At 42.2% G+C, this 21,338-nt stretch overlaps 1 protein-coding gene across 1 annotated transcript in view; it reads left to right on the forward strand.

The window, feature by feature from the left end:
- The window catches only part of LOC135546561 (CD151 antigen-like), a 59,661-nt gene that overhangs the window by 16,756 nt on the left and 21,567 nt on the right, over positions 1 to 21,338 (forward strand). Inside the window, exon 3 of the mRNA XM_064975091.1 lies at positions 7,356 to 7,547. Within this exon, the coding sequence (XP_064831163.1) occupies positions 7,356 to 7,547 (192 nt within the window). The remainder of the gene's footprint in view (positions 1 to 7,355; positions 7,548 to 21,338) is intronic.

The raw sequence follows: 21,338 nt of genomic DNA on the forward strand, positions 1-21,338 counted from the left end.
GTACTAAACTGTAAACCAATCAAGCATTGCATTGTGTACCATCCATGGTACTATCTCTGCTGAAAACGTCTGCCAATCACGTTATCCGTGCTTGAGAGTTATCTCCCGCCGACTTCTCAGGTAAAGTATTTTTTATTTATTTGTAATCTATCAATGCAAGCTGTAAAATTACTCCCAACTTAGAATGCAGCAACCTCAGTAATGTAGCTAGCTTGCTCGTTAGATAGCTAGTTACAACAAGTAGATAAGTTGCTAGCTAGCAGGCGCAGATACAGTACCTTCAGAAAGTATTCACACCCCTTGACTTTTTTGACATTTTGTTGTGTTACAGCCTAAATATTTTTTAATTAAACTAAGATTTTGTGTCACTGGCCTACACACAATACCCCATCATGTCAGTGGAATTATATGTTTTTAGAAAATGTTACAAATGTATTAAAAATGAAAAGCTGAAATATATTTTAGTCAATAAGTATTCAACCCCTTTGTTATGGCATGCATACATAAGTTCAGGAATAAACATTTGCTTAACAAGTGACAAGTTGCATGGACTCACTCTGTGTGCATTACTGTTTAACATGATTTTGGATTGACTAGCTCATCTCTGTACCCCACATATACAATTATATGTAAGGTCCCTCTGTCGATTAGTGAATTTCAAACACAGATTCAACCATAAAGACCAGGGAGGTTTTCCAATTCCTCTCAAAGAAGGACACCTATTGGTTGATGGGTTCAAAAAATCTGACATTGAATGTCCCTTTGAGTATGGTCAAGTTTATTTGATTTTATTGAATCCAAAACATACAATATACTTGCAGTGAAGCCACCCAACAACTAGCATGTTAAAGTTATTAATTACACTTTGGAAATTGTGTCAATACACCCAGTCACTAGAAAGATACAAGTTTCTTTCCTAACTCAGTTGCCGGTGAGGAAGGAAACCACTCTGGGATTTCACCATGAGGCCAACTGTGACTTTAAAACAGTTACAGAGTTTTAATGGCTGTGATAGGAGAATGGATGAACAAAATTATAGTTACTCCACAATACTAACCTAACTGACAGAGTGGAAAGAAGGAAGCCTCTACAGAATAAAAAATATTCTAAAACATGCATCTTGTTTGCTACAAGGCACTAACGTAATACTGCAAAAAATGTGGCAAAGCAATTCATTTTTTGTCCTGTATACAAAGAGTAATGTTTGGGGCAAATGGAATACAACACATTAGAGTACCACTTTCCATATCTTCAAGTGTATTGGTGGCTGCGTCATGTTATAGGTATGGTTGTAAACATTAATTAAGGACTGGGAAATGTTTCAGTATAAAAAATCAAGAAGATGGTGAATGTTCCTGAGTGACTGAGTTGCAGTTTTGACTTAAATCAGATTGAAAATCTATGGCTAGACTTAAAAATGGTTGTCTAGCAATGATCAACAAACAATATAACAGATCTTGAAGAACTTTCAAAAGAATAATGGGCAAATATTGCACAATCCAGGTGTGCAAAGATCTTCGAGACATACCCAGAAAGACTCACAGCTGTAAACTCCAAAGGTGATTCTAACATGTCTTGATTCAGGCATGTGAATACTTATCTAAATGAGATTTCCATATTTCATTTTCAATAAATTTGCTAAGATTTCTAAAATCATGTTTTCACTTTCATTATTTAATCAATTTTGAATTCAGGCTGTAACACAAAATGTGGAACAAATAAAGGGGTATGAATACTTTCTGAAGGTACTGGGGCTTTATCACTAGCTAGCATGTCAATCAGGGACAAGGACCATTTCAGATATCAGTCTATTCCAAGTAATAATTTAAGACTAAAGAAATCTGCAGGACAAGTAGTGTAAAGCTCATACAGTTATTCATCAAGGCAGGACCGTCTAATTTCATTCATACTGACAAATAAGAAATACCACATTATCCCTGTCAATAGTTGGAGTGGGATGTTCATTTTTAACTCAAACTACATTCCTTTGCTGTCATGGTTTATTGTATTTATTCTTGTCTCACTTTTTTCTCACATAATCTATTCAGTTCTCATGTGTCCTGCTCCCAGAGATCAACCAAGTACTATTCACTAAGCATGAGCTGATTCACTCACCTGTGAGGAGAAGCATCTTACTGCAATTTGAACTTGCCCTGCCGTCACTATTTAGACATTGGACTGACATATGTATTTGCATGTTGTCTATTTTGTGGGTTTTGCCTGACACAGTCTAGTGCATTTTAGATTTGAAGAACACCAACTACAGATACACGTACGTGCTTGTTTGAGCATTTCAAAGACTGAATTCAGTTTAACAGATGACAAAGAGATTATTTTACTATTGTAACATGAATTCTATTGTTCCCATCAGGTGCCCAGGTTTTTGCCAAGAGTGTGCAAAGCTGTCATCAAGGGAAAGGGTGGTTACTTTGAAGAATCTCAAATGTAAAATATTTTGGGATTTGTTTAACACTTTTTTTGGTTACTACATGATTCCATATGTGTTATTTCATAGTTTTGATGTATTCACTATTATTTTACAATGTAGACCAAAAGGAAAACCCTGGAATGAGTAGGTGTGTCCAAACTTTTGACTGGTACTGTATGTCATAGAAAACATGTCTCACACGCAGGCATAGTTAGTAGAATAAGGAATGGGTTGGCAAGATTTTGGCAGGGTCAACTTTTAGAATGTTAGTCGGAAAGGTATTCATTTAAAACACCTAAATATACTCAATGTGAGTGGTTACATGAACACAATAATAGTGCGAATAGTCAGATTATTATAATTTAGATTTAAACATTTACATGCTTTGCCAGCAGAACGATTTCCCTAATAATCCTGTTTATATGGACACGTCTGAAATCAGAAACGTTCTACCAATACGACCATGTTATTTTTGTGAAGAATATTTGATTCTTGAGTTCAGACATGTATAAAGTTTGTATGTGAAAACTATTTCTAAGATGCATACTTTCAGTTTTTCTGTAGTCACTTCACTTGTGCTAAAAGAAGCTCACATTGCTTGTGCTCGAACATGCGCAGATCAAATACACCGCTATAACTCTGATTAAGGCATCTACATGTCTTAATAATTTGAAAGATTGCTCAGAAAAACACGTTTTAATCAGCACATGCTTACTTCGATTATGACCTTATGCCGATTTTAAGATAAGCAGAGTGCGGTGTTTGCATGACACGCCATAACCAGCCTACTGCCATAATCCGTTTAGTATCAAATTATTTGTGCGCATGTAAACGTACTCATTCAATGAACATTAAAACAGTAGTTTTCTAGCTGCTTTTTCTTATAATCCTACACGGTCTTTATCATTCTCTATTCCTTATATTCCAATGCATCCAACATTATGCATGTCCACCATGGTATTGGGTAGCTGCTATTTGAGGACTCATCTGGTTTAGAAATCAAACTCGGTTATTGCAGAGCCCATTGTACAACAATTTTTAGAAAATATTTTATTGCATGGTATGCTATACGTATTGGCTAATATGCTTATGCAGTTGTCATTTTTTTAAACCTCCATTCTAACCAGTGGTGTAAAGATACTTTGAAGTACTACTTAAGTCATTTTTGGGGGTATCTGTACTTTACTCTTTATATTTTTGACAACTTTTACTTCACTACATTCCTAAAGAAAATGATGTACTTTTTACTCCATGCATTTTCTCTGACATTGAAAAGTACTCATTACATTTTGAATGCTTAGCAGCCAGAACAATAGTAAAATCCATGCACTTATCAAGAACATCCCTACTGCCTCTGATCTGGTGAACTCCCTTAACACACATTAATTTGTAAATGATGTCTGAGTGTTGGAGTGTGCCCCTGGCTATCCGTAAATAATAAAAACAAGAAAATGGTGCTGTCTGGTTTACTGGTGCTGTCACTGATTCAAACATGCAGTGCCCCTTCACTTTTTCCACATTTTGTTACATTACAGCCTTATTCTAAAATTGACTAAATAACATTTTGCCCATCAATCTACATACAATACCCCAGCAAGATCTTTTTGCAAATGTATAAAAAAATAAAAAACTGTTCACATTTACGTAAGTATTCAGACCCTTTACTCAGTACTTTGTTGAAGCACCTTTGGCAGCAATTAAAGCCGCCTTGGGTATGACGCTACAAGCGTGGCACACCTGTATTTGGGGAGTTTCTCACATTCTTCTCTGCAGATCCTCTCAAGCTCTGTCAGGTTGGATGGGGAGCATCACTGCACAGCTATTTTCAGGTCTCCAGAGATGTTCGATCGTGTTCAAGTCTGGCCTCAGGCTGGGCCACTCAAGGACATTCAGAAACTTGTCCACTCCTGTGTTGTCTTGGCTGTGTGCTTAGGGTCATTGTCCTGTTTGAAAGGTGATCCTTCGTCCCAGTCTGAGGTCCTGAGCACTCTGGATCTCTCTACTTTGCTCCGTTCATCTTTCCCTTGATCCTGACTGCCTCCCAGTCCATGCCGCTGAAAAATATCCACACAGCATGATGCTGCCACCACCATGCTTCAGCATAGGGATGGTGCCAGGTTTTCTCCAGACGTGATGCTTGGCATTCAGGCCAAAGAGTTCAATCTTGGTTTCATCAGACCAGAGAATCTTGTTTCTCATGGTCTGATCTCAAATGCCTCTTACTGAGGAGGGGCTTCCGTCTGGCCACTCTATAAAGGTCTGATTGGTGGAGTGCTGCAGAGATGGTTCTCCCATCTCCTTGACCAAGGCCCTTCTCCCCCAATTGCTCAGTTTGGCTGGACGGCCAGCTCTGGGACGGTTCTTGGTGGTTCCAAACTTCTTCCATTTAACAACGATGGAGGCCACTGTGTTCTTAGGGACCTTCAATGCTGCAGAAATGTTTTGGTACCCTTCCTCAGTTCTGTGCCTCAACACAATCCTGTCTCTGAGCTCTACGGACAATTCCTTTGACTTAATAGCTTGGTTTTTGCTCTGATATGCGCTGTCAACTGTGGGACCTTATATCGACATATATACACTGCTCAAAAAATAAAGGTAACACTAAAATAACACATCCTAGATCTGAATTAATGAAATATTCTTATTAAATACTTTTTTCTTTACATAGTTGAATGTGCTGACAACAAAATCACACACAAATTATCAATGGAAATCAAATTTATCAACCCATGGAGGTTTTGATTTGCAGTCACACTCAAAATTAAAGTGGAAAACCACACTACAGGCTGATCCAACTTTGATGTAATGTCCTTAAAACAAGTCAAAATGAGGCTCAGTAGTGTGTGTGTGGCCTCCACGTGCCTGTATGACCTCCCTACAACGCCTGGGCATGCTCCTGATGAGGTGACGGATGGTCTCCTGAGGGATCTCCTCCCAGACCTGGACTAAAGCATCCGCCAACTCCTGGACAGTCTGTGGTGCAATGTAGCGTTGGTGGATGGAGCGAGACATGCTGTCCCAGATGTGCTCAATTGGAGGTAGCGGTCCTGCTGCTGGGTTGTTGCCCTCCTACGGCCTCCTCCACATCTCCTGATGTACTGGCCTGTCTCCTGGTAGCGCCTCCATGCTCTGGACACTACGCTGACATACACAGCAAACCTTCTTGCCACAGCTCGCATTGATGTGCCATCCTGGATGAGCTGCACTACCTGAGCCACTTGTGTGGGTTGTAGACTCCATCTCATGCTACCACTAGAGTGAAAGCACCGCCAACATTGAAAAGTGACCAAAACAACAGCCAGGAAGCATAGGAACTGAGAAGTGGTCTGTGGTCTTGCTAATTGCCTATAATTTCCACCCGTTGTCTATTCCATTTGTAAACAGCATGTGCAATTTATTGTCAATCAGTGTTGCTTCCTAAGTGGACAGTTTGATTTCACAGAAGTGTGATTGACTTGGAGTTACATTGTGTTGTTTAAGTGTTCCCTTTTATTTTTTTGAGCATTGTATTATATATGCCAGTCATCACGTCATGTCCAGTCAATTGAATTTACCCTAGGTGGCCTCCAATCACGTTGTAAAATCATCTCAAGGATGATCAATGGAAACAGGATGCACCTGAGCTCAATTTTGAGTCTAATATCAAAGGGTCTGAATACTTATGTAAATATGGTACATTTTGAAAAACCTTTTTTCGCTTTGTCATTATGGGTTATAGTGTGTAGATTGAGGAAAACATGTATTTTGATCCATTTTATAATAAGACTAACGTAACAAAATGTGGAACAAGTAAAGAGGTCTGAATAATTTCCGAATGCTCTGTATATCTGGGTTTCTATGCTAATTATTTGATTGGATATTTATTTAAGCCTGCAGCTAGTTCCTTGAAATCAGACAATCATGCCAAAGCATGAATCTTTATTGAATTCACTTACAAAGATAGCTAATGAAACACTAGCTTCCTGAGCAGGCACATTGACATTTACAGTATTAGCTGGCTAGGCTAGTCTAGTCAGCTGTAACATTGGCGAGCTTTCAATAGTTAACACTCCATATGATCAAGACCGTTCATATTGCATGCTGCATATTTCAAGTGCACTCGAAAACCGATATTTATCTCATTTCAGTCTTTGGGAGCTAACATTAGATCCTCTTAACACACTGAAAGCACATCAGAGGCTGTGTTAACATCTTGGCTGCCTTCATCAAGAGGGGTATGTGCAGGAGTTCTAATTGGTTCCAAGTTTAGCAGTTTGCAAAATAACCTGAAGACTTTTGAGATATACTTTCTCAAATGTACCTTTTTGCAAGAATTGAAGGTGACAACAAATTTTACAGTAATCATAAGAATATTTCATTGTCGTAGCCAGTAGCATACCACCCTGCATACCACTGCTGGTTTGCTTCTGAAGCTAAGCAGGGTTTGTCCTGGTCAGTCCCTGGATGGGAGACCAGATGCTGCTGGAAGTGGTGTTGGAGGGCCAATATGAGGCACTCTTTCCTCTGGTCTAAAAAATATCCCAATGCCCCAGGGTGATTGGTGACTGCCCTGTGTAGGGTGCCGTCTTTCGGGTGGGACGTTAAACGGGTGTCCTGACTCTCTGAGGTCATTAAAGATCCCATGGCACTTATTGTAAGAGTAGGGGTGTTAACCCCGGTGTCCTTGCAAAATTCCAAATCCAGCCCTCAAACCATCACGGTCACCTAATAATCCCCAGTTTACAATTGGCTCATTCATCCCTCTCGTCTTGAACGTGTTCTCAGTCAACTTACCTGGTAAAATAACGGCTAAATAAAAAAATACAAATAACAAATACAAAAACTCTTCCTTCCTCGACGTAGATCAATCAATTTCACTGTTTTCGGTGTCAGCCCACTACCCACTAGCCTGTGTGTCTAATTCTTCCTCTGTACTTTGTCCTCCCAGCTGGCAGGGGGCGTGGTGATGGCAGTGGGCATCTGGACGCTGGTGGAGAAGAGCGACTACATCAGCCTGCTCTCCTCCGCGACCTACGCCGCCTCCGCCTATATCCTAATCCTTGCCGGGGCCATCGTCATGGTGACTGGAGTGCTGGGCTGCTGCGCCACCTTCAAGGAGCAGAGGAGGCTGCTGAGAGTGGTAAGTGTTGACCCTCAATTTTGCACAGACGTTTGCATGAACACGCGTTCACGCATTCATTCACACGTACACATGGGTGACACAAGTGGAAACTCTGTCCCAACCAGGACGCAAACTCCCAATCCCCTACACTGTAACACAACATAACTGTTCTGCCTGCAGCTATTTAACCCTGACCTGTTCACCGGACGTGCTACCTGTCCCAGACCTGCTGCTTTCAACTCTCTAGAGACAGCAGGAGCAGTAGAGATACTCTTAATGATCGGCTATGAAAAGCCAACCTACATTTACTCCTGAGGTGCTGACTTGCTGCACCCTCAACAACTACTGTGATTATTATTATTTGACCATGCTGGTCATTTACGAACATTTGAACATCTTGGCCATGTTCTGTTATAATCTCCACCTGGCACAGCCAGAAGAGGTCTGGCCTCCCCTCATAGCCTGGTTCCTCTCTAGGTTTCTTCCTAGGTTTTGGCCTTTCTAGGGAGTTTTTCCTAGCAACCGTGCTTCTACACCTGCATTGCTTGCTGTTTGGGGTTTTAGGCTGGGATTCTGTACAGCACTTTGAGATATCAGCTGATGTAAGAAGGGCTATATAAATATAAAATTAATTCTTACATTGAGAGCTCTTTCCTAACAATGTAGTGATTTAATAATATAGTTATCTTTTTGATTTCACCTTTATTTAACCAGGTAGGCCAGTTGAGAACAAGTTCTCATTTACAGCTGCGACCTGACCAAGATATAGCAAAGCAGTGTGGCACAAACAGCAGCACAGAGTTACACATGGAATAAACAAACGTACAGTCAATAACACAATAGGGGGAAAAAAGTCCATATACAGTGTGCGCAAACGGTGTGAGGAGGTAAGGCAATAAATAGGCCATAGTTGCGAAGTAATTGCAATTTAACAATTTAACACTGGAGTGATTGCTGTGCAAGTAGCAATACTGGTGTGCAAATAGTAAATAAGAAAAATATGGGGATGAGGTAGATAGTAGATAGCTATTTACAGCTGCAGCGATTTGGTTAGCTGCTCAGATAGCTGATGTTTAAAGTTCGTGAGGGAGGTAAGTCTCCAACTTCAGCGATTTTTGCAATTCGTTCCAGTCATTGACAGCAGAGAACTGGAAGGAAAGGCGGCCAAAAGAGGTGTTGGCTTTGGGGATGACCAGTGAGATATAACTGCCGGAGCGCGTGCTACGGGTGTCTGTTGTTATTGTGACCAGTGAGCTGAGATAAGGCGGAGCTTTACCTAGCAAAGATTTATAGATGACCTGGAGCCAGTGGGTCTGGCGACGAATATCTAGCGAGGGCCAGCCGACGAGAGCATACAGGTTGCAGTGGTGGGTGGTGTATGGGGCTTTGGCGACAAAACGGATGGCACTGTGATAGACTGCATCCAGTTTGCTGAGTAGAGTGTTGGAGGCTATTTTGTGAATGACATCGCCGAAGTCAAGGATTGGTAGGATAGTCAGTTCTACGAGGGTATCTTTGGCGGCGTGAGTGAAAGAGGCTTTGTTACGAAATAGATTCTAGATTTTATTTTGGATTGGAGATGTTTAATATGAGTCTGGAAGGAGAATTTACAGTCTAGCCAGACACTTAGGTATTTGTAGTTGTCCACATATTCTAAGCCAGAACCGTTCAGAGTAATGATGCTAGTCAGGCGGGTGGGTGCGGGCAGTGATCGGTTGAAAAGCATGCATTTAGTTTGATTAGCATTTAACCTTTCTAGCGCAGGCGTTCCGCTAGCAGAACCCCTCGACAACATTCCGCTGAAAAGTCAGCGCACGAAATTCAAATATATATTTTTTGAAATATGTAACTTTCACACATGAACAAATCCAATACAGCAAATGAAAGATAAACATCTTGTTAATCTACCCATCGTGTCCGATTTCAAAAATGCTTTACAGCGAAAGCACAACATGATTATGTTAGGTCATAGCCAAGTCAAAAAAACACCCAGACATTTTTCACAAAAAGCAGAAATATAGTTAAAATTAATCACTAACCTTTGATGATCTTCATCAGATGACACTCATAGGACATCATGTTACACAATACATGTATGTTTTGTTGGATAATGTGCATATTTATATCAAAAAATCTCAATTTACATTGGCGTCTTACGTGCAGTAATGTTTTGATTCCAAAACATCCGGTGATTTTGCAGAAATACTCATAATAAACATTGATAATAACTGTTATTCACAGACTTAAAGATAGACTTCTCCTTAATGCAACCACTGTGTCGGATTTAAAAAAAAACTTTACGGAAAATGCATAATCTGAGAACGGCGCTCAGAGCCCAATGCAGCCAGAGAAATATCTGCCATTTGAGTCAACAGAAGTTAGAAGTAACACTATAAATATTAACTTACCTTTAATGATCTTCATCAGAAGGCACTCCAAGGAATCCCAGTTCGACAATAAATGACTGATTTGTTCCATAAAGTCCATAATTTATGTCCAAATAGCCACTCGTTGTTAGCGTGTTCAACCCAGTAATCCATCTTCATGAGGCGCGAGCACTTTGTCCAGACAAAAACTCAAAGTTCCGTTACAGGTCGTAGAAACAAGTCAAACGATGTATGGAATCATTCTTAAGGATGTTTTTAACATCAATAAGCTTCCAGCCGGAGAATTCCTATGTCTGAAGAAAAGCACTGGAACAAGAGCTAACTTTGTTGGGAGCGCGCGTCACGAGCCTGAGACACTCTGCCAGACCACTGACTCAAACAGGTCTCATGAGCCCCTCCTTTATAGTAGAATCCTCAAACCAGTTTCTAAAGACGGTTGACATCTAGTGGAAATGTAGGAAGTGCAACTTGACTCCATAGACACTGTGTATTCGGTAGGCCAAGCTTTGAAAAACTACAAACCTCAGATATCCCACTTTCTGGTTGGATTTTTTTCAGGTTTTCACCAGCCATGTGAGTTCTGTTATACTCACAGACATCATTAAAACAGTTTTAGAAACTTCAGATTGTTTTCTATCCAATACCAATAATAATATGCATATATTAGCATCTGGGACAGAGTAGGAGGCAGTTCACTCTGGGTACGCTATTCATCCAAAAGTGAAAATGCTGCCCCCTATCCCAAAAAGTTTAAGAGCAGTTGGAGACCACGGAAGGAGTGTTGTATGGCATTGAAGCTCGTTTGGAGGTTTGTTAACACAGTGACCAAAGAAGGGCCAGATGTATACAGAATGGTGTCGTCTGCGTAGAGGTGGATCAGGGAATCACCCGCAGCGACATCGTTGATATATACAGAGAAAAGAGTCGACCCGAGAATGTAACCCTGTGGTACCCCCATAGAGACTGCCAGAGGTCCGGACAACTGTCACCTCTGATTTGACACACTGAACTCTGAGAAGTAGTCGGTGAAACAGGCGAGGCAGTCATTTGAGAAACCAAGGCTGTTGAGTCTGCCAATAAGAATACGGTGATTGACAGAGTCAAAAGCCTTGGCCAGGTGGATGAAGACTGCTGCACAGTACTGTCTTTTATCGATGGTGGTTATGATATCATTTAATACCTTGAGCGTGCACCCATGACCAGCTCGGAAACTGGATTGTGCAGCGGAGAAGGTACAGCGGGATTCGAAATGGTCAGTGATCTGTTTATTAACTTGGATTTCGAAGACTTTAGAAAGGAAGGGCAGGATGGATATAGGTCTGTAACAGTTTGGGTCTAGAGTGTCACTCCCTTTGAAGAGGGGGATGACCGTGGCATCTTTCCAATCTTCAGGGATCTCAGGGGTTGCAGGGGTTGGGGTAGCCAGGAGGAAAGCATGGCCAGCCGTAGAGAAATGCTTCTTGAAATTCTTGATTATTGTGGATTTATCGGTGGTGACAGTGTTTCCTAGCCTCAGTGCAGTGGGCAGCTGGAAGGAGGTGCTCTTATTCTCCATGGACTTTACAGTGTCCCAAAACTTTTTGGAGTTAGAGCTACAGGATGCAAATTTCTGTTTGAAAAAGCTAGCCTTTGCTTTCCTGACTGACTGCATGTATTGGTTCCTGACTTCCCTGAAAAGTTGCATATCTCGGGGACTATTCGATGCTAGTGCAGTCCGGCACATGATGTTTTTGTGCTGATCAAGGGCAGTCAGGTATGGAGTGAACCAATGGTTATATCTGTTCTTAGTTTTACATTTTTTGAAAGGGGCATGCTTATTTAAGATGGCGAGGAAATTACATTTAAAGAACGACCAGGCATCCTCTACCGATGGGACGAGGTCAATATCCTTCCAGGATACCTGGGCCAGATCGATTAGAAAGGCCTGCTCGCAGAAGTGTTTTTGGGAGCGTGTGACAGCGATGAGGGGGAAAGTTTGACTGCGGATCCATAGCACATGCAGGCACTGAGGCTGAGATCCTGATTGAAAACAGCAGAGGTGTAATTGGAGGGCAAGTTGGTCAGGATAATGTCTATGAGTGAGATTGAAATAATCGACAATATAATTAAAAAAAACACAAGTAAGATATAAGTTGAAGAAACACAAGAATGCAGGTGTCAGAGCCAGTACCTGTATTCAATATGCAGGGATACTGGGGTGGTTGAGGTAGGTTCATACATCAATGTGGCTGGTAGTAGGATATACATGGAAACAGGTCTGAAACGTGACTGGTAACCAGAATATATAAATACTTATGGTAATATATACATGTAAACTGGAGTGATATCGACCAGTAGCAAGATACAGTGAATACTAATGGTAATGGAAATCAATAATCTATGAACAGCTGTGTAATGGTAGTAATACATCTAATCAATAATAGTTGTGTGGCGTCAGTAATGGGTGTTTTGAGTATTTGCATGTGAGTAAGAGTGACAGTGAAGGTGTGTGTGTGTGTGTCTGAGTGGGTAGAGACCTGTGGGTGGGCATAGTCAGTGTGGATAGGCTGTGGGAGAGGGAGAGCAGTAAGCTGTTAGCCATTTTAAGTCTTGTGGCCAGGGGATAGAAGCTGTTTACTCGTCTGTTGGTCTGTGCCTTGATGCACTGGTACTGCCTGCCGGATGGGAGCTTGGAGAACAGTCCATGTCTCAGGTGGCTGGAGTCTTTGGCAATTTTCCGGGCCTTTCTCAGACACCACCCGGCATGTACGTCCTGGATGACTGGGAGCCCCCCCCCCCCCCAGTGATGAGCTGGGCCGTCCGCACCACACTCTGGCTCTGCCTTGGTGATGGAGTTGGAGTTGTGTGTGGCCACACATTCGTGGGTAAACAGGGAGTACAGGAGGGGGCTCAGCACACAGCCCAGGGCAGCCCCATGTTGAGGGTCATAATGGCAGAGGTGTTGTTACCTACTCTCATCACCATCAGGAAGTCCAGGGTCCAGTTGCGGAGGGAGGTCTTCAGTCCCAGGGTCCCGAACTTGGTGACGGGCTTGGAGGGCACTATGGTGTTGAACATTGATTGAGCTGTAGTCGATGAACAGCATTCTCACATAGGTATTCCTTTTGTCCAGGTGGGAGAGGGCAGTGTGGAGTGTAATTGAGACTACATCTTCTGTAGACAAGCGGTATGCAAATTGGAGTGGGTTGTCTGGGATGATGGAGTTGATGTGTGCCACAGAAGGAAAGCAAGCTCGCAGAAGGAGAGCACAGAAGGAGAGAGCTCATAGGAGAGCACATAAGTAGAGAGAGAGTGCTCACAGAAGGAGAGAGGGAGCTCATAGAAGGAGAGCACAGAAGGAGAGAGCTCATAGAAGGAGAGCACATAAGGAGAGAGCTCATCAAAGGAGACCACAGAGGGGGAGAGAGCGGGCTCACAAAAGCAGAGCACAGAAGTGGAGAGAGGGCTCACATAAGGAGAGCATAGAACGGAGAGAAAGAGCTCACAGAAGGTGAGCACAGAAGGGGGAGAGTGTGCTCACAGAAGGTGAGCACAGAAGGGGAGTGTGTGCTCACAGAAGGTGAGCACAGAAGGAGAGAGAGCGCTCACATAAGGAGGGGTCTGGTACGAGCACAGTCCATTCTTCTGGGCAGAATTGACAGGGAGGTGGCACAGAGAGTGGAGGGAAACTGTTTTCCTTCCAAACAGACAAAATTTATACCACTGGCTGAGTCAGAAAACCCCAGAGGCAATGAACGGAGAAACTGACCTCATACTCTGACTGGCCAGAGCCCTACAAGGCTGTCATAGACAGAGCAGAACTGTGCTGGAAGCAGAGGCAAACTTAAAGGGGTAGTGCACCCAAATGAGAATTTGTTGTTTTCCTCACCTTAGAAGTAATTCAATGTGAATGGGTTATGAATGACTGTGATTTACAATAACACTTTCATTACTATACTGTGGTGGCCATAGAAAACATTCACAATGATTACTCTAAAGCAATAGGTGGTAAGGTGCCCTTGTCTCAGAATGACAAGAATACACTGTAGACTTTTTTTTCTCTTTTAGACATGTTGCAAATGATGTCTAGACCAATGCCTGCTGACAACATGTTGCCAAATAATTTTAGGTTGGTGAGGAACAGAACTAGGTCATCAGAGCCTGTGTGGCGCGTCTGGTTTTGGCATGCAATGACCTGCATGGCAAAATTTGAATTCAAGTGATATATAGGTATTCACATAGGACAATTGTTTCCATATCAAATTGAACATGGAATTTTGAGGAAACCAATACTAACACTTCAATGACTTTTGTTATTTAGTAATAATAGGATCTCTATCCATTCCTTACCCTGACCTTTTGAGCGTTATATTCCTTAGTGAAGGTACAAGGGAAGAGTAGTTGAAGCTGCCTAATTCAGTATTATTCATTCACATTGGGTAAGGTTTCTCAAACTATTTTGTTATCTATCAGCTCCTATTCTAGATGGGCCTCTACTAAATGTCTACGTTTGATCCCAAGCATATGCTGTGGCTTTTGTGTGTTTGAGTGTTGGAATGCAGAGTGCATCCCAAGGAGTTAAGATTAGGCCGATGAATCATGCTGAAGGAATGAACTTGTCAGGAGGGAGGGAGGGGAGAGATGGTTAGGAAGGAAAAGGGAGAAGAGGGGTGTGAGTCTGTGCGTGTGTCTGTGTGCGTGCGTGCGAGTAACTTAACCCTGTCCATAAGGGCGAGACAACTGCTGTCAAATCTGTGTGAACGACCTCCGATGTCTTGCCTCTCAGCAGCTGTCACAGAGGTCTCTCTCTCTCTCTCTCTCTCATTCTCTTTCTTCTCTCTCTCTCTCTCTCTCTCTCTGCGTGTTAGGGTTGGGAGATGTCAATCTTTGTCCTATCGTGATTATGTATGATGCTATCGCCCCCTATAACCCCCCCCCCAAAAAAATGTATTTATATGTTCAAGGTTTTTTTAACTGCAAAAATGTCAGTTGGGCTACAGTGGAGAAATCGAATGCAACTGGACGAATCTTGATTCGAATGCCTGGGCATAGGCTAATTGCAAGCATATCTTTTCTAATATTGCTTTCTGGTGGAGGTTTGTGTGGTGTGCTGTGATGGAGTATTGACTGTCTGATGAGGAATAGGGCAATCTTACTGTAGTTCTGTGGGCTGGATAGAATCAATCTACAACAGAGCCATATCTACAGTATACAGTTTAAATACGGTTTAAACTCAGTTTTTCATAATTCCTGACATTTAAACCAAGTAAAAATTCCCCGTCTTAGGTCAGTTAGGATCACCACTTTATTTTAAGAATGTGAAATGTCCGAATAATAATAGAGAGAATGATTTATTTCAGCTTTTATTTCTTTCATCACATTCCCAGTGGGTCAGAAGTTTACATACACGCAATTAGTATTTGGTAGCATTGCCTTTAAATTGTTTAACTTGGGTCAAATGTTTCGGGTAGCCTTCCACAAGCTTCCCACAATAAGTTGGGTGAATTTTGGCCCTTTCCTCCTGACAGAGCTGGTGTAACTGAGTCAGGTTTGTAGGCCTCCTTGCTCGCACATGCTTTTTCAGTTCTGCCCACAATTTTCTATAGGATTGAGGTCAGGGCTTTGTGATGGCCACTCCAATACCTTGACTTTGTTGTCCTTAAGCCATTTTGCAACTTTGGAAGTATGCTCGGGGTCATTGTCCATTTGGAAGACCCATTTGCGACCAAGCTTTAACTTCCTGACTGATGTCTTGCGATGTTGCTTCAATATATCCACATAATTTTCCTACCTCATGATGCCATCTATTTTGTGAAGTGCACCAGTCCCTCCTGCAGCAAAGCACCCCCGACAACATGATGCTGCCACCCACGTGCTTCACAGTTGGGATGGTGTTCTTCGGCTTGCAAGCCTCCCCCTTTTCCTCCAAACATAACAGTTCTATTTTTGTTTCATCAGCCCAGAGGACATTTCTCCAAAAAGTACGAACTTTGTTCCCATGTGCAGTTGCAAACCATAGTCTGGATTTTGTTTTATGGCAATTTTGGAGCAGTGGCTTCTTCCTTGCTGAGCGGACTTTCAGGTTATGTTGATATAAGACTCATTTTACTGTGGATATAGATACTTTTATACCTGTTTCCTCCAGCATCTTCACAAGGTCATTTGCTGTTGTTCTGGGATTGATTTGCACTTTTCGCACCAAACTACGTTCATCTCTCGGAGACAGAATGCATCTTCTTCCTGAGGGGTATGGTGGCTGCATGGTCACATGGTGTTTATACTTGCGTACTATTGTTTGTACAGATGAACGTGGTACCTTCAGGCGTTTGGAAATTACTCCCAATGATGAACCAGACTTGTGGAGGGCTACAAAAAAAATTCTGAGGTCTTGGCTGATTTCTTTTGATTTTCCCATGTCGTCAAGCAAAGAGGCACTGAGTTTGAAGGTAGGCCTTGAAATACATCCACAGTTACACCTCCAATTGATTCAGGCTAATTAACATCATTTATCAGAAGCTTCTAAAGCCATGACATCATTTTCTGGAATTTTCCAAGCTGTTTAAAGGCACAGTCAAGTTAGGGTATGTAAACTTCTGACCCACTGGAATTGTGATATAGGGAATTCTAAGTTAAATAATCTGTCTGTAAACAATTGTTGGAAAAATTACTTGTCATGTACAAAGTAGATGTCCTAATCGACTTGCCAAAACAATAGTTTCTTAACAAGAAATTTGTGGAGTGGTGGAAAAACGAGTTAATGACTACAACCTAAGTGTATGTAAACGTCCGACTTCAACTGTATATGTAACTGCTCTATCCTCTTCAAAACTGGATAATAATTTCTTTATTTGCCTCAGTATAATAAAAAATAATAATAAATGTTTTCAAAAAGGAAAGAGAACCACATTTCTGGGATCTTTTATTTCTGCTCATGAAACATGGGACCAACACTACGTTGCGTTTATCGATTTTTTTCAGTGTATAAAATGTATGGCTCTCCTATTCTCAGAATTTTGCCCACTCTCGTTCAAGGCTAGAACTACCTATTTTTTTCTAGTGTTTCTAATGCTTCTGACCTTGATGTGCATTTAGATAACTTATCTATTTAACTTTTTGAATGCCTACTGTTGTTTACTAGGTGTTGTCTAATGAATTTTGGCTGTTCTGTGACCACTCCCTTCTCAATCAGGGGTGATTGGAATATGTTTTGTTCAAAAGAAGACAACGTTTCATCGTATCTTTGGCCATGCAGCTGAAATGTGTTTTTAAGTTGTTATTTCAGTGAATGTGCCATATAAATAAATGCATTTTAATTAATTATATGAAGAATCCCTTGATTCTCCTTTCTTTTTGATGACGAATTTACCCCTACAAAGACATATTATTGTGTACCCTAACAGACTTTCCTTTTTTCTACAAATAATTGTGTTAGTTCTGTCATAAATAAGCCTAGGCTTGGGCTATAGACTGCCATTGTTGTTATTTTTTTAAGTCACAACTTTAGGGCAATTTATTTATTTTATTTCACCTTTATTTAACCAGGTAGGCAAGTTGAGAACAAGTTCTCATTTATAATTGCGACCTGGACAAGATAAAGCAAAGCAGTTCGACACATACAACGACACAGAGTTACACATGGAGTAAAACAAACATACAGTCAATAATACAGTATAAACAAGTCTAAACGATGTGAGCAAATGAGGTGAGATGAGGGAGGTAAAGGCAAAAAAAGGCCATGGTGGCAAAGTAAATACAATATAGCAAGTAAAACACTGGAATGGTAGATTTGCAATGGAAGAATGTGTGAAGTAGAAATAAAAATAATGGGGTGCAAAGGAGCAAAATAAATAAATTAAATACAGTAGGGAAGAGGTAGTTGTTTGGGCTAAATTATAGGTGGGCTATGTACAGGTGCAGTAATCTGTGAGCTGCTCTGACAGTTGGTGCTTAAAGCTAGTGAGGGAGATAAGTGTTTCCAGTTTCAAAATGTTTTGTAGTTCGTTCCAGTCATTGGCAGCAGAGAACTGGAAGGAGAGGCGGCCAAAGAAAGAATTGGTTTTGGGGGTGACTAGAGAGATATACCTGCTGGAGCGTGTGCTACAGGTGGGAGATGCTATGGTGACCAGTGAGCTGAGATAAGGGGGGACTTTACCTAGCAGGGTCTTGTAGATGACATGGAGCCAGTGGGTTTGGCGACGAGTATGAAGCGAGTGCCAGCCAACGAGAGCGTACAGGTCGCAATGGTGGGTAGTATATGGGGCTTTGGTGACAAAACGGTTTGCACTGTGATAGACTGCATCCAATTTGTTGAGTAGGGTATTGGAGGCTATTTTGTAAATGACATCGCCAAAGTCGAGGATTGGTAGGATGGTCAGTTTTACAAGGGTATGTTTGGCAGCATGAGTGAAGGATGCTTTGTTTGCGAAATAGGAAGCCAATTCTAGATTTAACTTTGGATTGGAGATGTTTGATATGGGTCTGGAAGGAGAGTTTACAGTCTAACCAGACACATAAGTATTTGTAGTTGTCCACGTATTCTAAGTCAGAGCCGTCCAGAGTAGTGATGTTGGACAGGCGGGTAGGTGCAGGTAGCGATCGGTTGAAGAGCATGCATTTAGTTTTACTTGTATTTAAGAGCAATTGGAGGCCACGGAAGGAGAGTTGTATGGCATTGAAGCTTGCCTGGAGGGTTGTTAACAGTGTCCAAAGAAGGGCCAGAAGTATACAGAATGGTGTTGTCTGCGTAGAGGTGGATCAGAGGCTCACCAGCAGCAAGAGCGACCTCATTGATGTATACAGAGAAGAGAGTCCATCCAAGAATTGAACCCTGTGGCACCCCCATAGAGACTGCCAGAGGTCCGGACAGCAGACCCTCCGATTTTACACACTGAACTCTATCAGAGAAGTAGTTGGTGAACCAGGCGAGGAAATCATTTGAGAAACCAAGGCTGTCGAGTCTGCCGATGAGGATGTGGTGATTGACAGAGTCGAAAGCCTTGGCCAAATCAATGAATACGGCTGCACAGTAATGTTTCTTATCGATGGCGGTTAAGATATCGTTTAGGACCTTGAGCGTGGCTGAGGTGCACCCATGACCAGCTCTGAAACCAGATTGCATAGCAGAGAAGATATGGTGAGATTCGAAATGGTTGGTAATCTGTTTGTTGACTTGGCTTTCGAAGACCTTAGAAAGGCATGGTAGGATAGATATAGGTCTGTATCAGTTTGGGTCAAGAGTGTCCCCCCCTTTGAAGAGGGGGATGACCGCAGCTGCTTTCCAATCTTTGGGAATCTCAGACGACACGAAAGAGAGGTTGAACAGGCTAGTAATAGGGGTGGCAACAATTTCGGCAGATAATTTTAGAAAGAAAGGGTCCAAATTGTCTAGTCCGGTTGATTTGTAGGGGTCCAGATTTTGCAGCTCTTTCAGAACATCAGCTGAACGGATTTCGGAGAAGGAGAAATGGGGAAGGCTTGGGCGAGTTGCTGTGGGGGGTGCAGTGCTGTTGACCGAGGTAGGAGTAGCCAGGTGGAAAGCATGGCCAGCCGTAGAAAAATGCTTCTTGAAATTCTCAATTATGGTGGATTTATCAGTGGTGACAGTGTTTCCTATCTTCAGAGCATTGGGCAGCTGGGAGGAGGTGTTCTAGTTCTCCATGGACTTTACAATGTCCCAGAACTTTTTTGAGTTCTTGTTGCAGGAAGCAAATTTCTGCTTGAAAAAGCTAGCCTTGGCTTTTCTAACTGCCTGTGTATAATGGTTTCTAGCTTCCCTGAACAGCTGCATATCACGGGGGCTGTTCGATGCTAATGCAGAACGCCATAGGATGTTTTTGTGTTGGTTAAGGGCAGTCAGGTCTGGGGAGAACCAAGGGCTATATCTGTTCCTGGTTCTAAATTTCTTGAATGGGACATGTTTATTTAAGATGGTTAGGAAGGCATTTAAAAAAAATATCCAGGCATCCTCTACTGACGGGATGAGATCAATATCCTTCCAGGTTCCCCCGGCCAGGTCGATTAGAAAGGCCTGTTCGCTAAAGTGTTTCAGGGAGCGTTTGACAGTGATGAGTGGAGGTCGTTTGACCGCTGACCCATTACGGATGCAGGCAATGAGGCAGTGATCGCTGAGATCTTGCTTGAAGACAGCAGATGTGTATTTAGAGGGCAAGTTGGTTAGGATGATATCTATGAGGGTGCCCGTGTTTAAGGCTTTGAGGAGGTACCTGGTTGGTTCATTGATCATTTGTGTGAGATTGAGGGCATCAAGTTTAGATTGTAGGATGGCTGGGGTGTTAAGCATGTTCCAGTTTAAGTCGCCTAGCAGCACGAGCTCTGAAGATAGATGGGGGGCAATCAGTTCACATATGGTGTCCAGAGCACAGCTGGGGCAGAGGGTGGTCTATAGCAGGCGGCAACGGTGAGAGACTTGTTTTTAGAGAGGTGGATTTTTAAAAGTAGAATTTCAAATTATTTGGGTACAGACCTGGATAGTATGACAGAACTCTGCAGGCTATCTTTGCAGTAGATTGCAACACCGCCCCCTTTGGCATTTCTATCTTGTCTGAAAATGTTGTAGTTTGGAATTAAAATTTCAGAATATTCTTCCTAAGCCAGGTTTCAGACACAGCTAGAACATCTGGGTTGGCAGAGTGTGCTAAAGCAGTGAATAGAACAAACTTAGGGAGGAGGCTTCTAATGTTAACATGCATGAAACCAAGGCTATTACGGTTACAGAAGTCGTCAAAAGAGAGCGCCTGGGGAATAGGAGTGGAGCTCGGCACTGCAGGGCCTGGATTCACCTCTACATCGCCAGAGGAACAGAGGAGGAGTAGAATAAGGGTGCGGCTAAAAGCAATAAGAATTGGTCGTCTAGAACGTCTGGAACAGGAGTAAAAGGAGGTTTCTGGGGGCGATAAAATAGCATCAAGGTATAATGTACAGACAAAGTTATGGTAGGATGTGAATACAGTGGAGGTAAACCTAGGTATTGAGTGATGAAGAGAGAGATATTGTCTCTAGAAACATCACTGAAACCAGGAGATGTCATTGCATGTGTGGGTGGTGGAACGAATAGGTTGGATAAGGTACAGTGAGCAGGACTAGAGGCTCTACAGTGAAATAAGCCAATAAACACTAACCAGAACAGCAATGGACAAGGCATATTGACATTAAGGAGAGGCATGCTTAGTCGAGTGATCAAAAGGGTCCAGTGAGTGGAGAGGTTTGTTGGGGGTCACGGCGATTTAGACAGCTAGCCAGGCCATCGGTAGCAAGCTAGCATAGGATGGAGGTCTGTTATTAGCCACCTCTTGCGTTCCTTTCAGTAGATTAGTGGGGTTCCGTGTGGTAGAGGGGATTAATCCAAATCACACAAAAAAATAAAAATAAACAATAGATATAGTTATAGAGGCCCAAGAAGAAGAAAGAAAAAAAATAATAAAAA

Source organism: Oncorhynchus masou, chromosome 1, assembly GCF_036934945.1.
Source record: "Oncorhynchus masou masou isolate Uvic2021 chromosome 1, UVic_Omas_1.1, whole genome shotgun sequence".
Taxonomy (NCBI): Eukaryota; Metazoa; Chordata; class Actinopteri; order Salmoniformes; family Salmonidae; genus Oncorhynchus; species Oncorhynchus masou.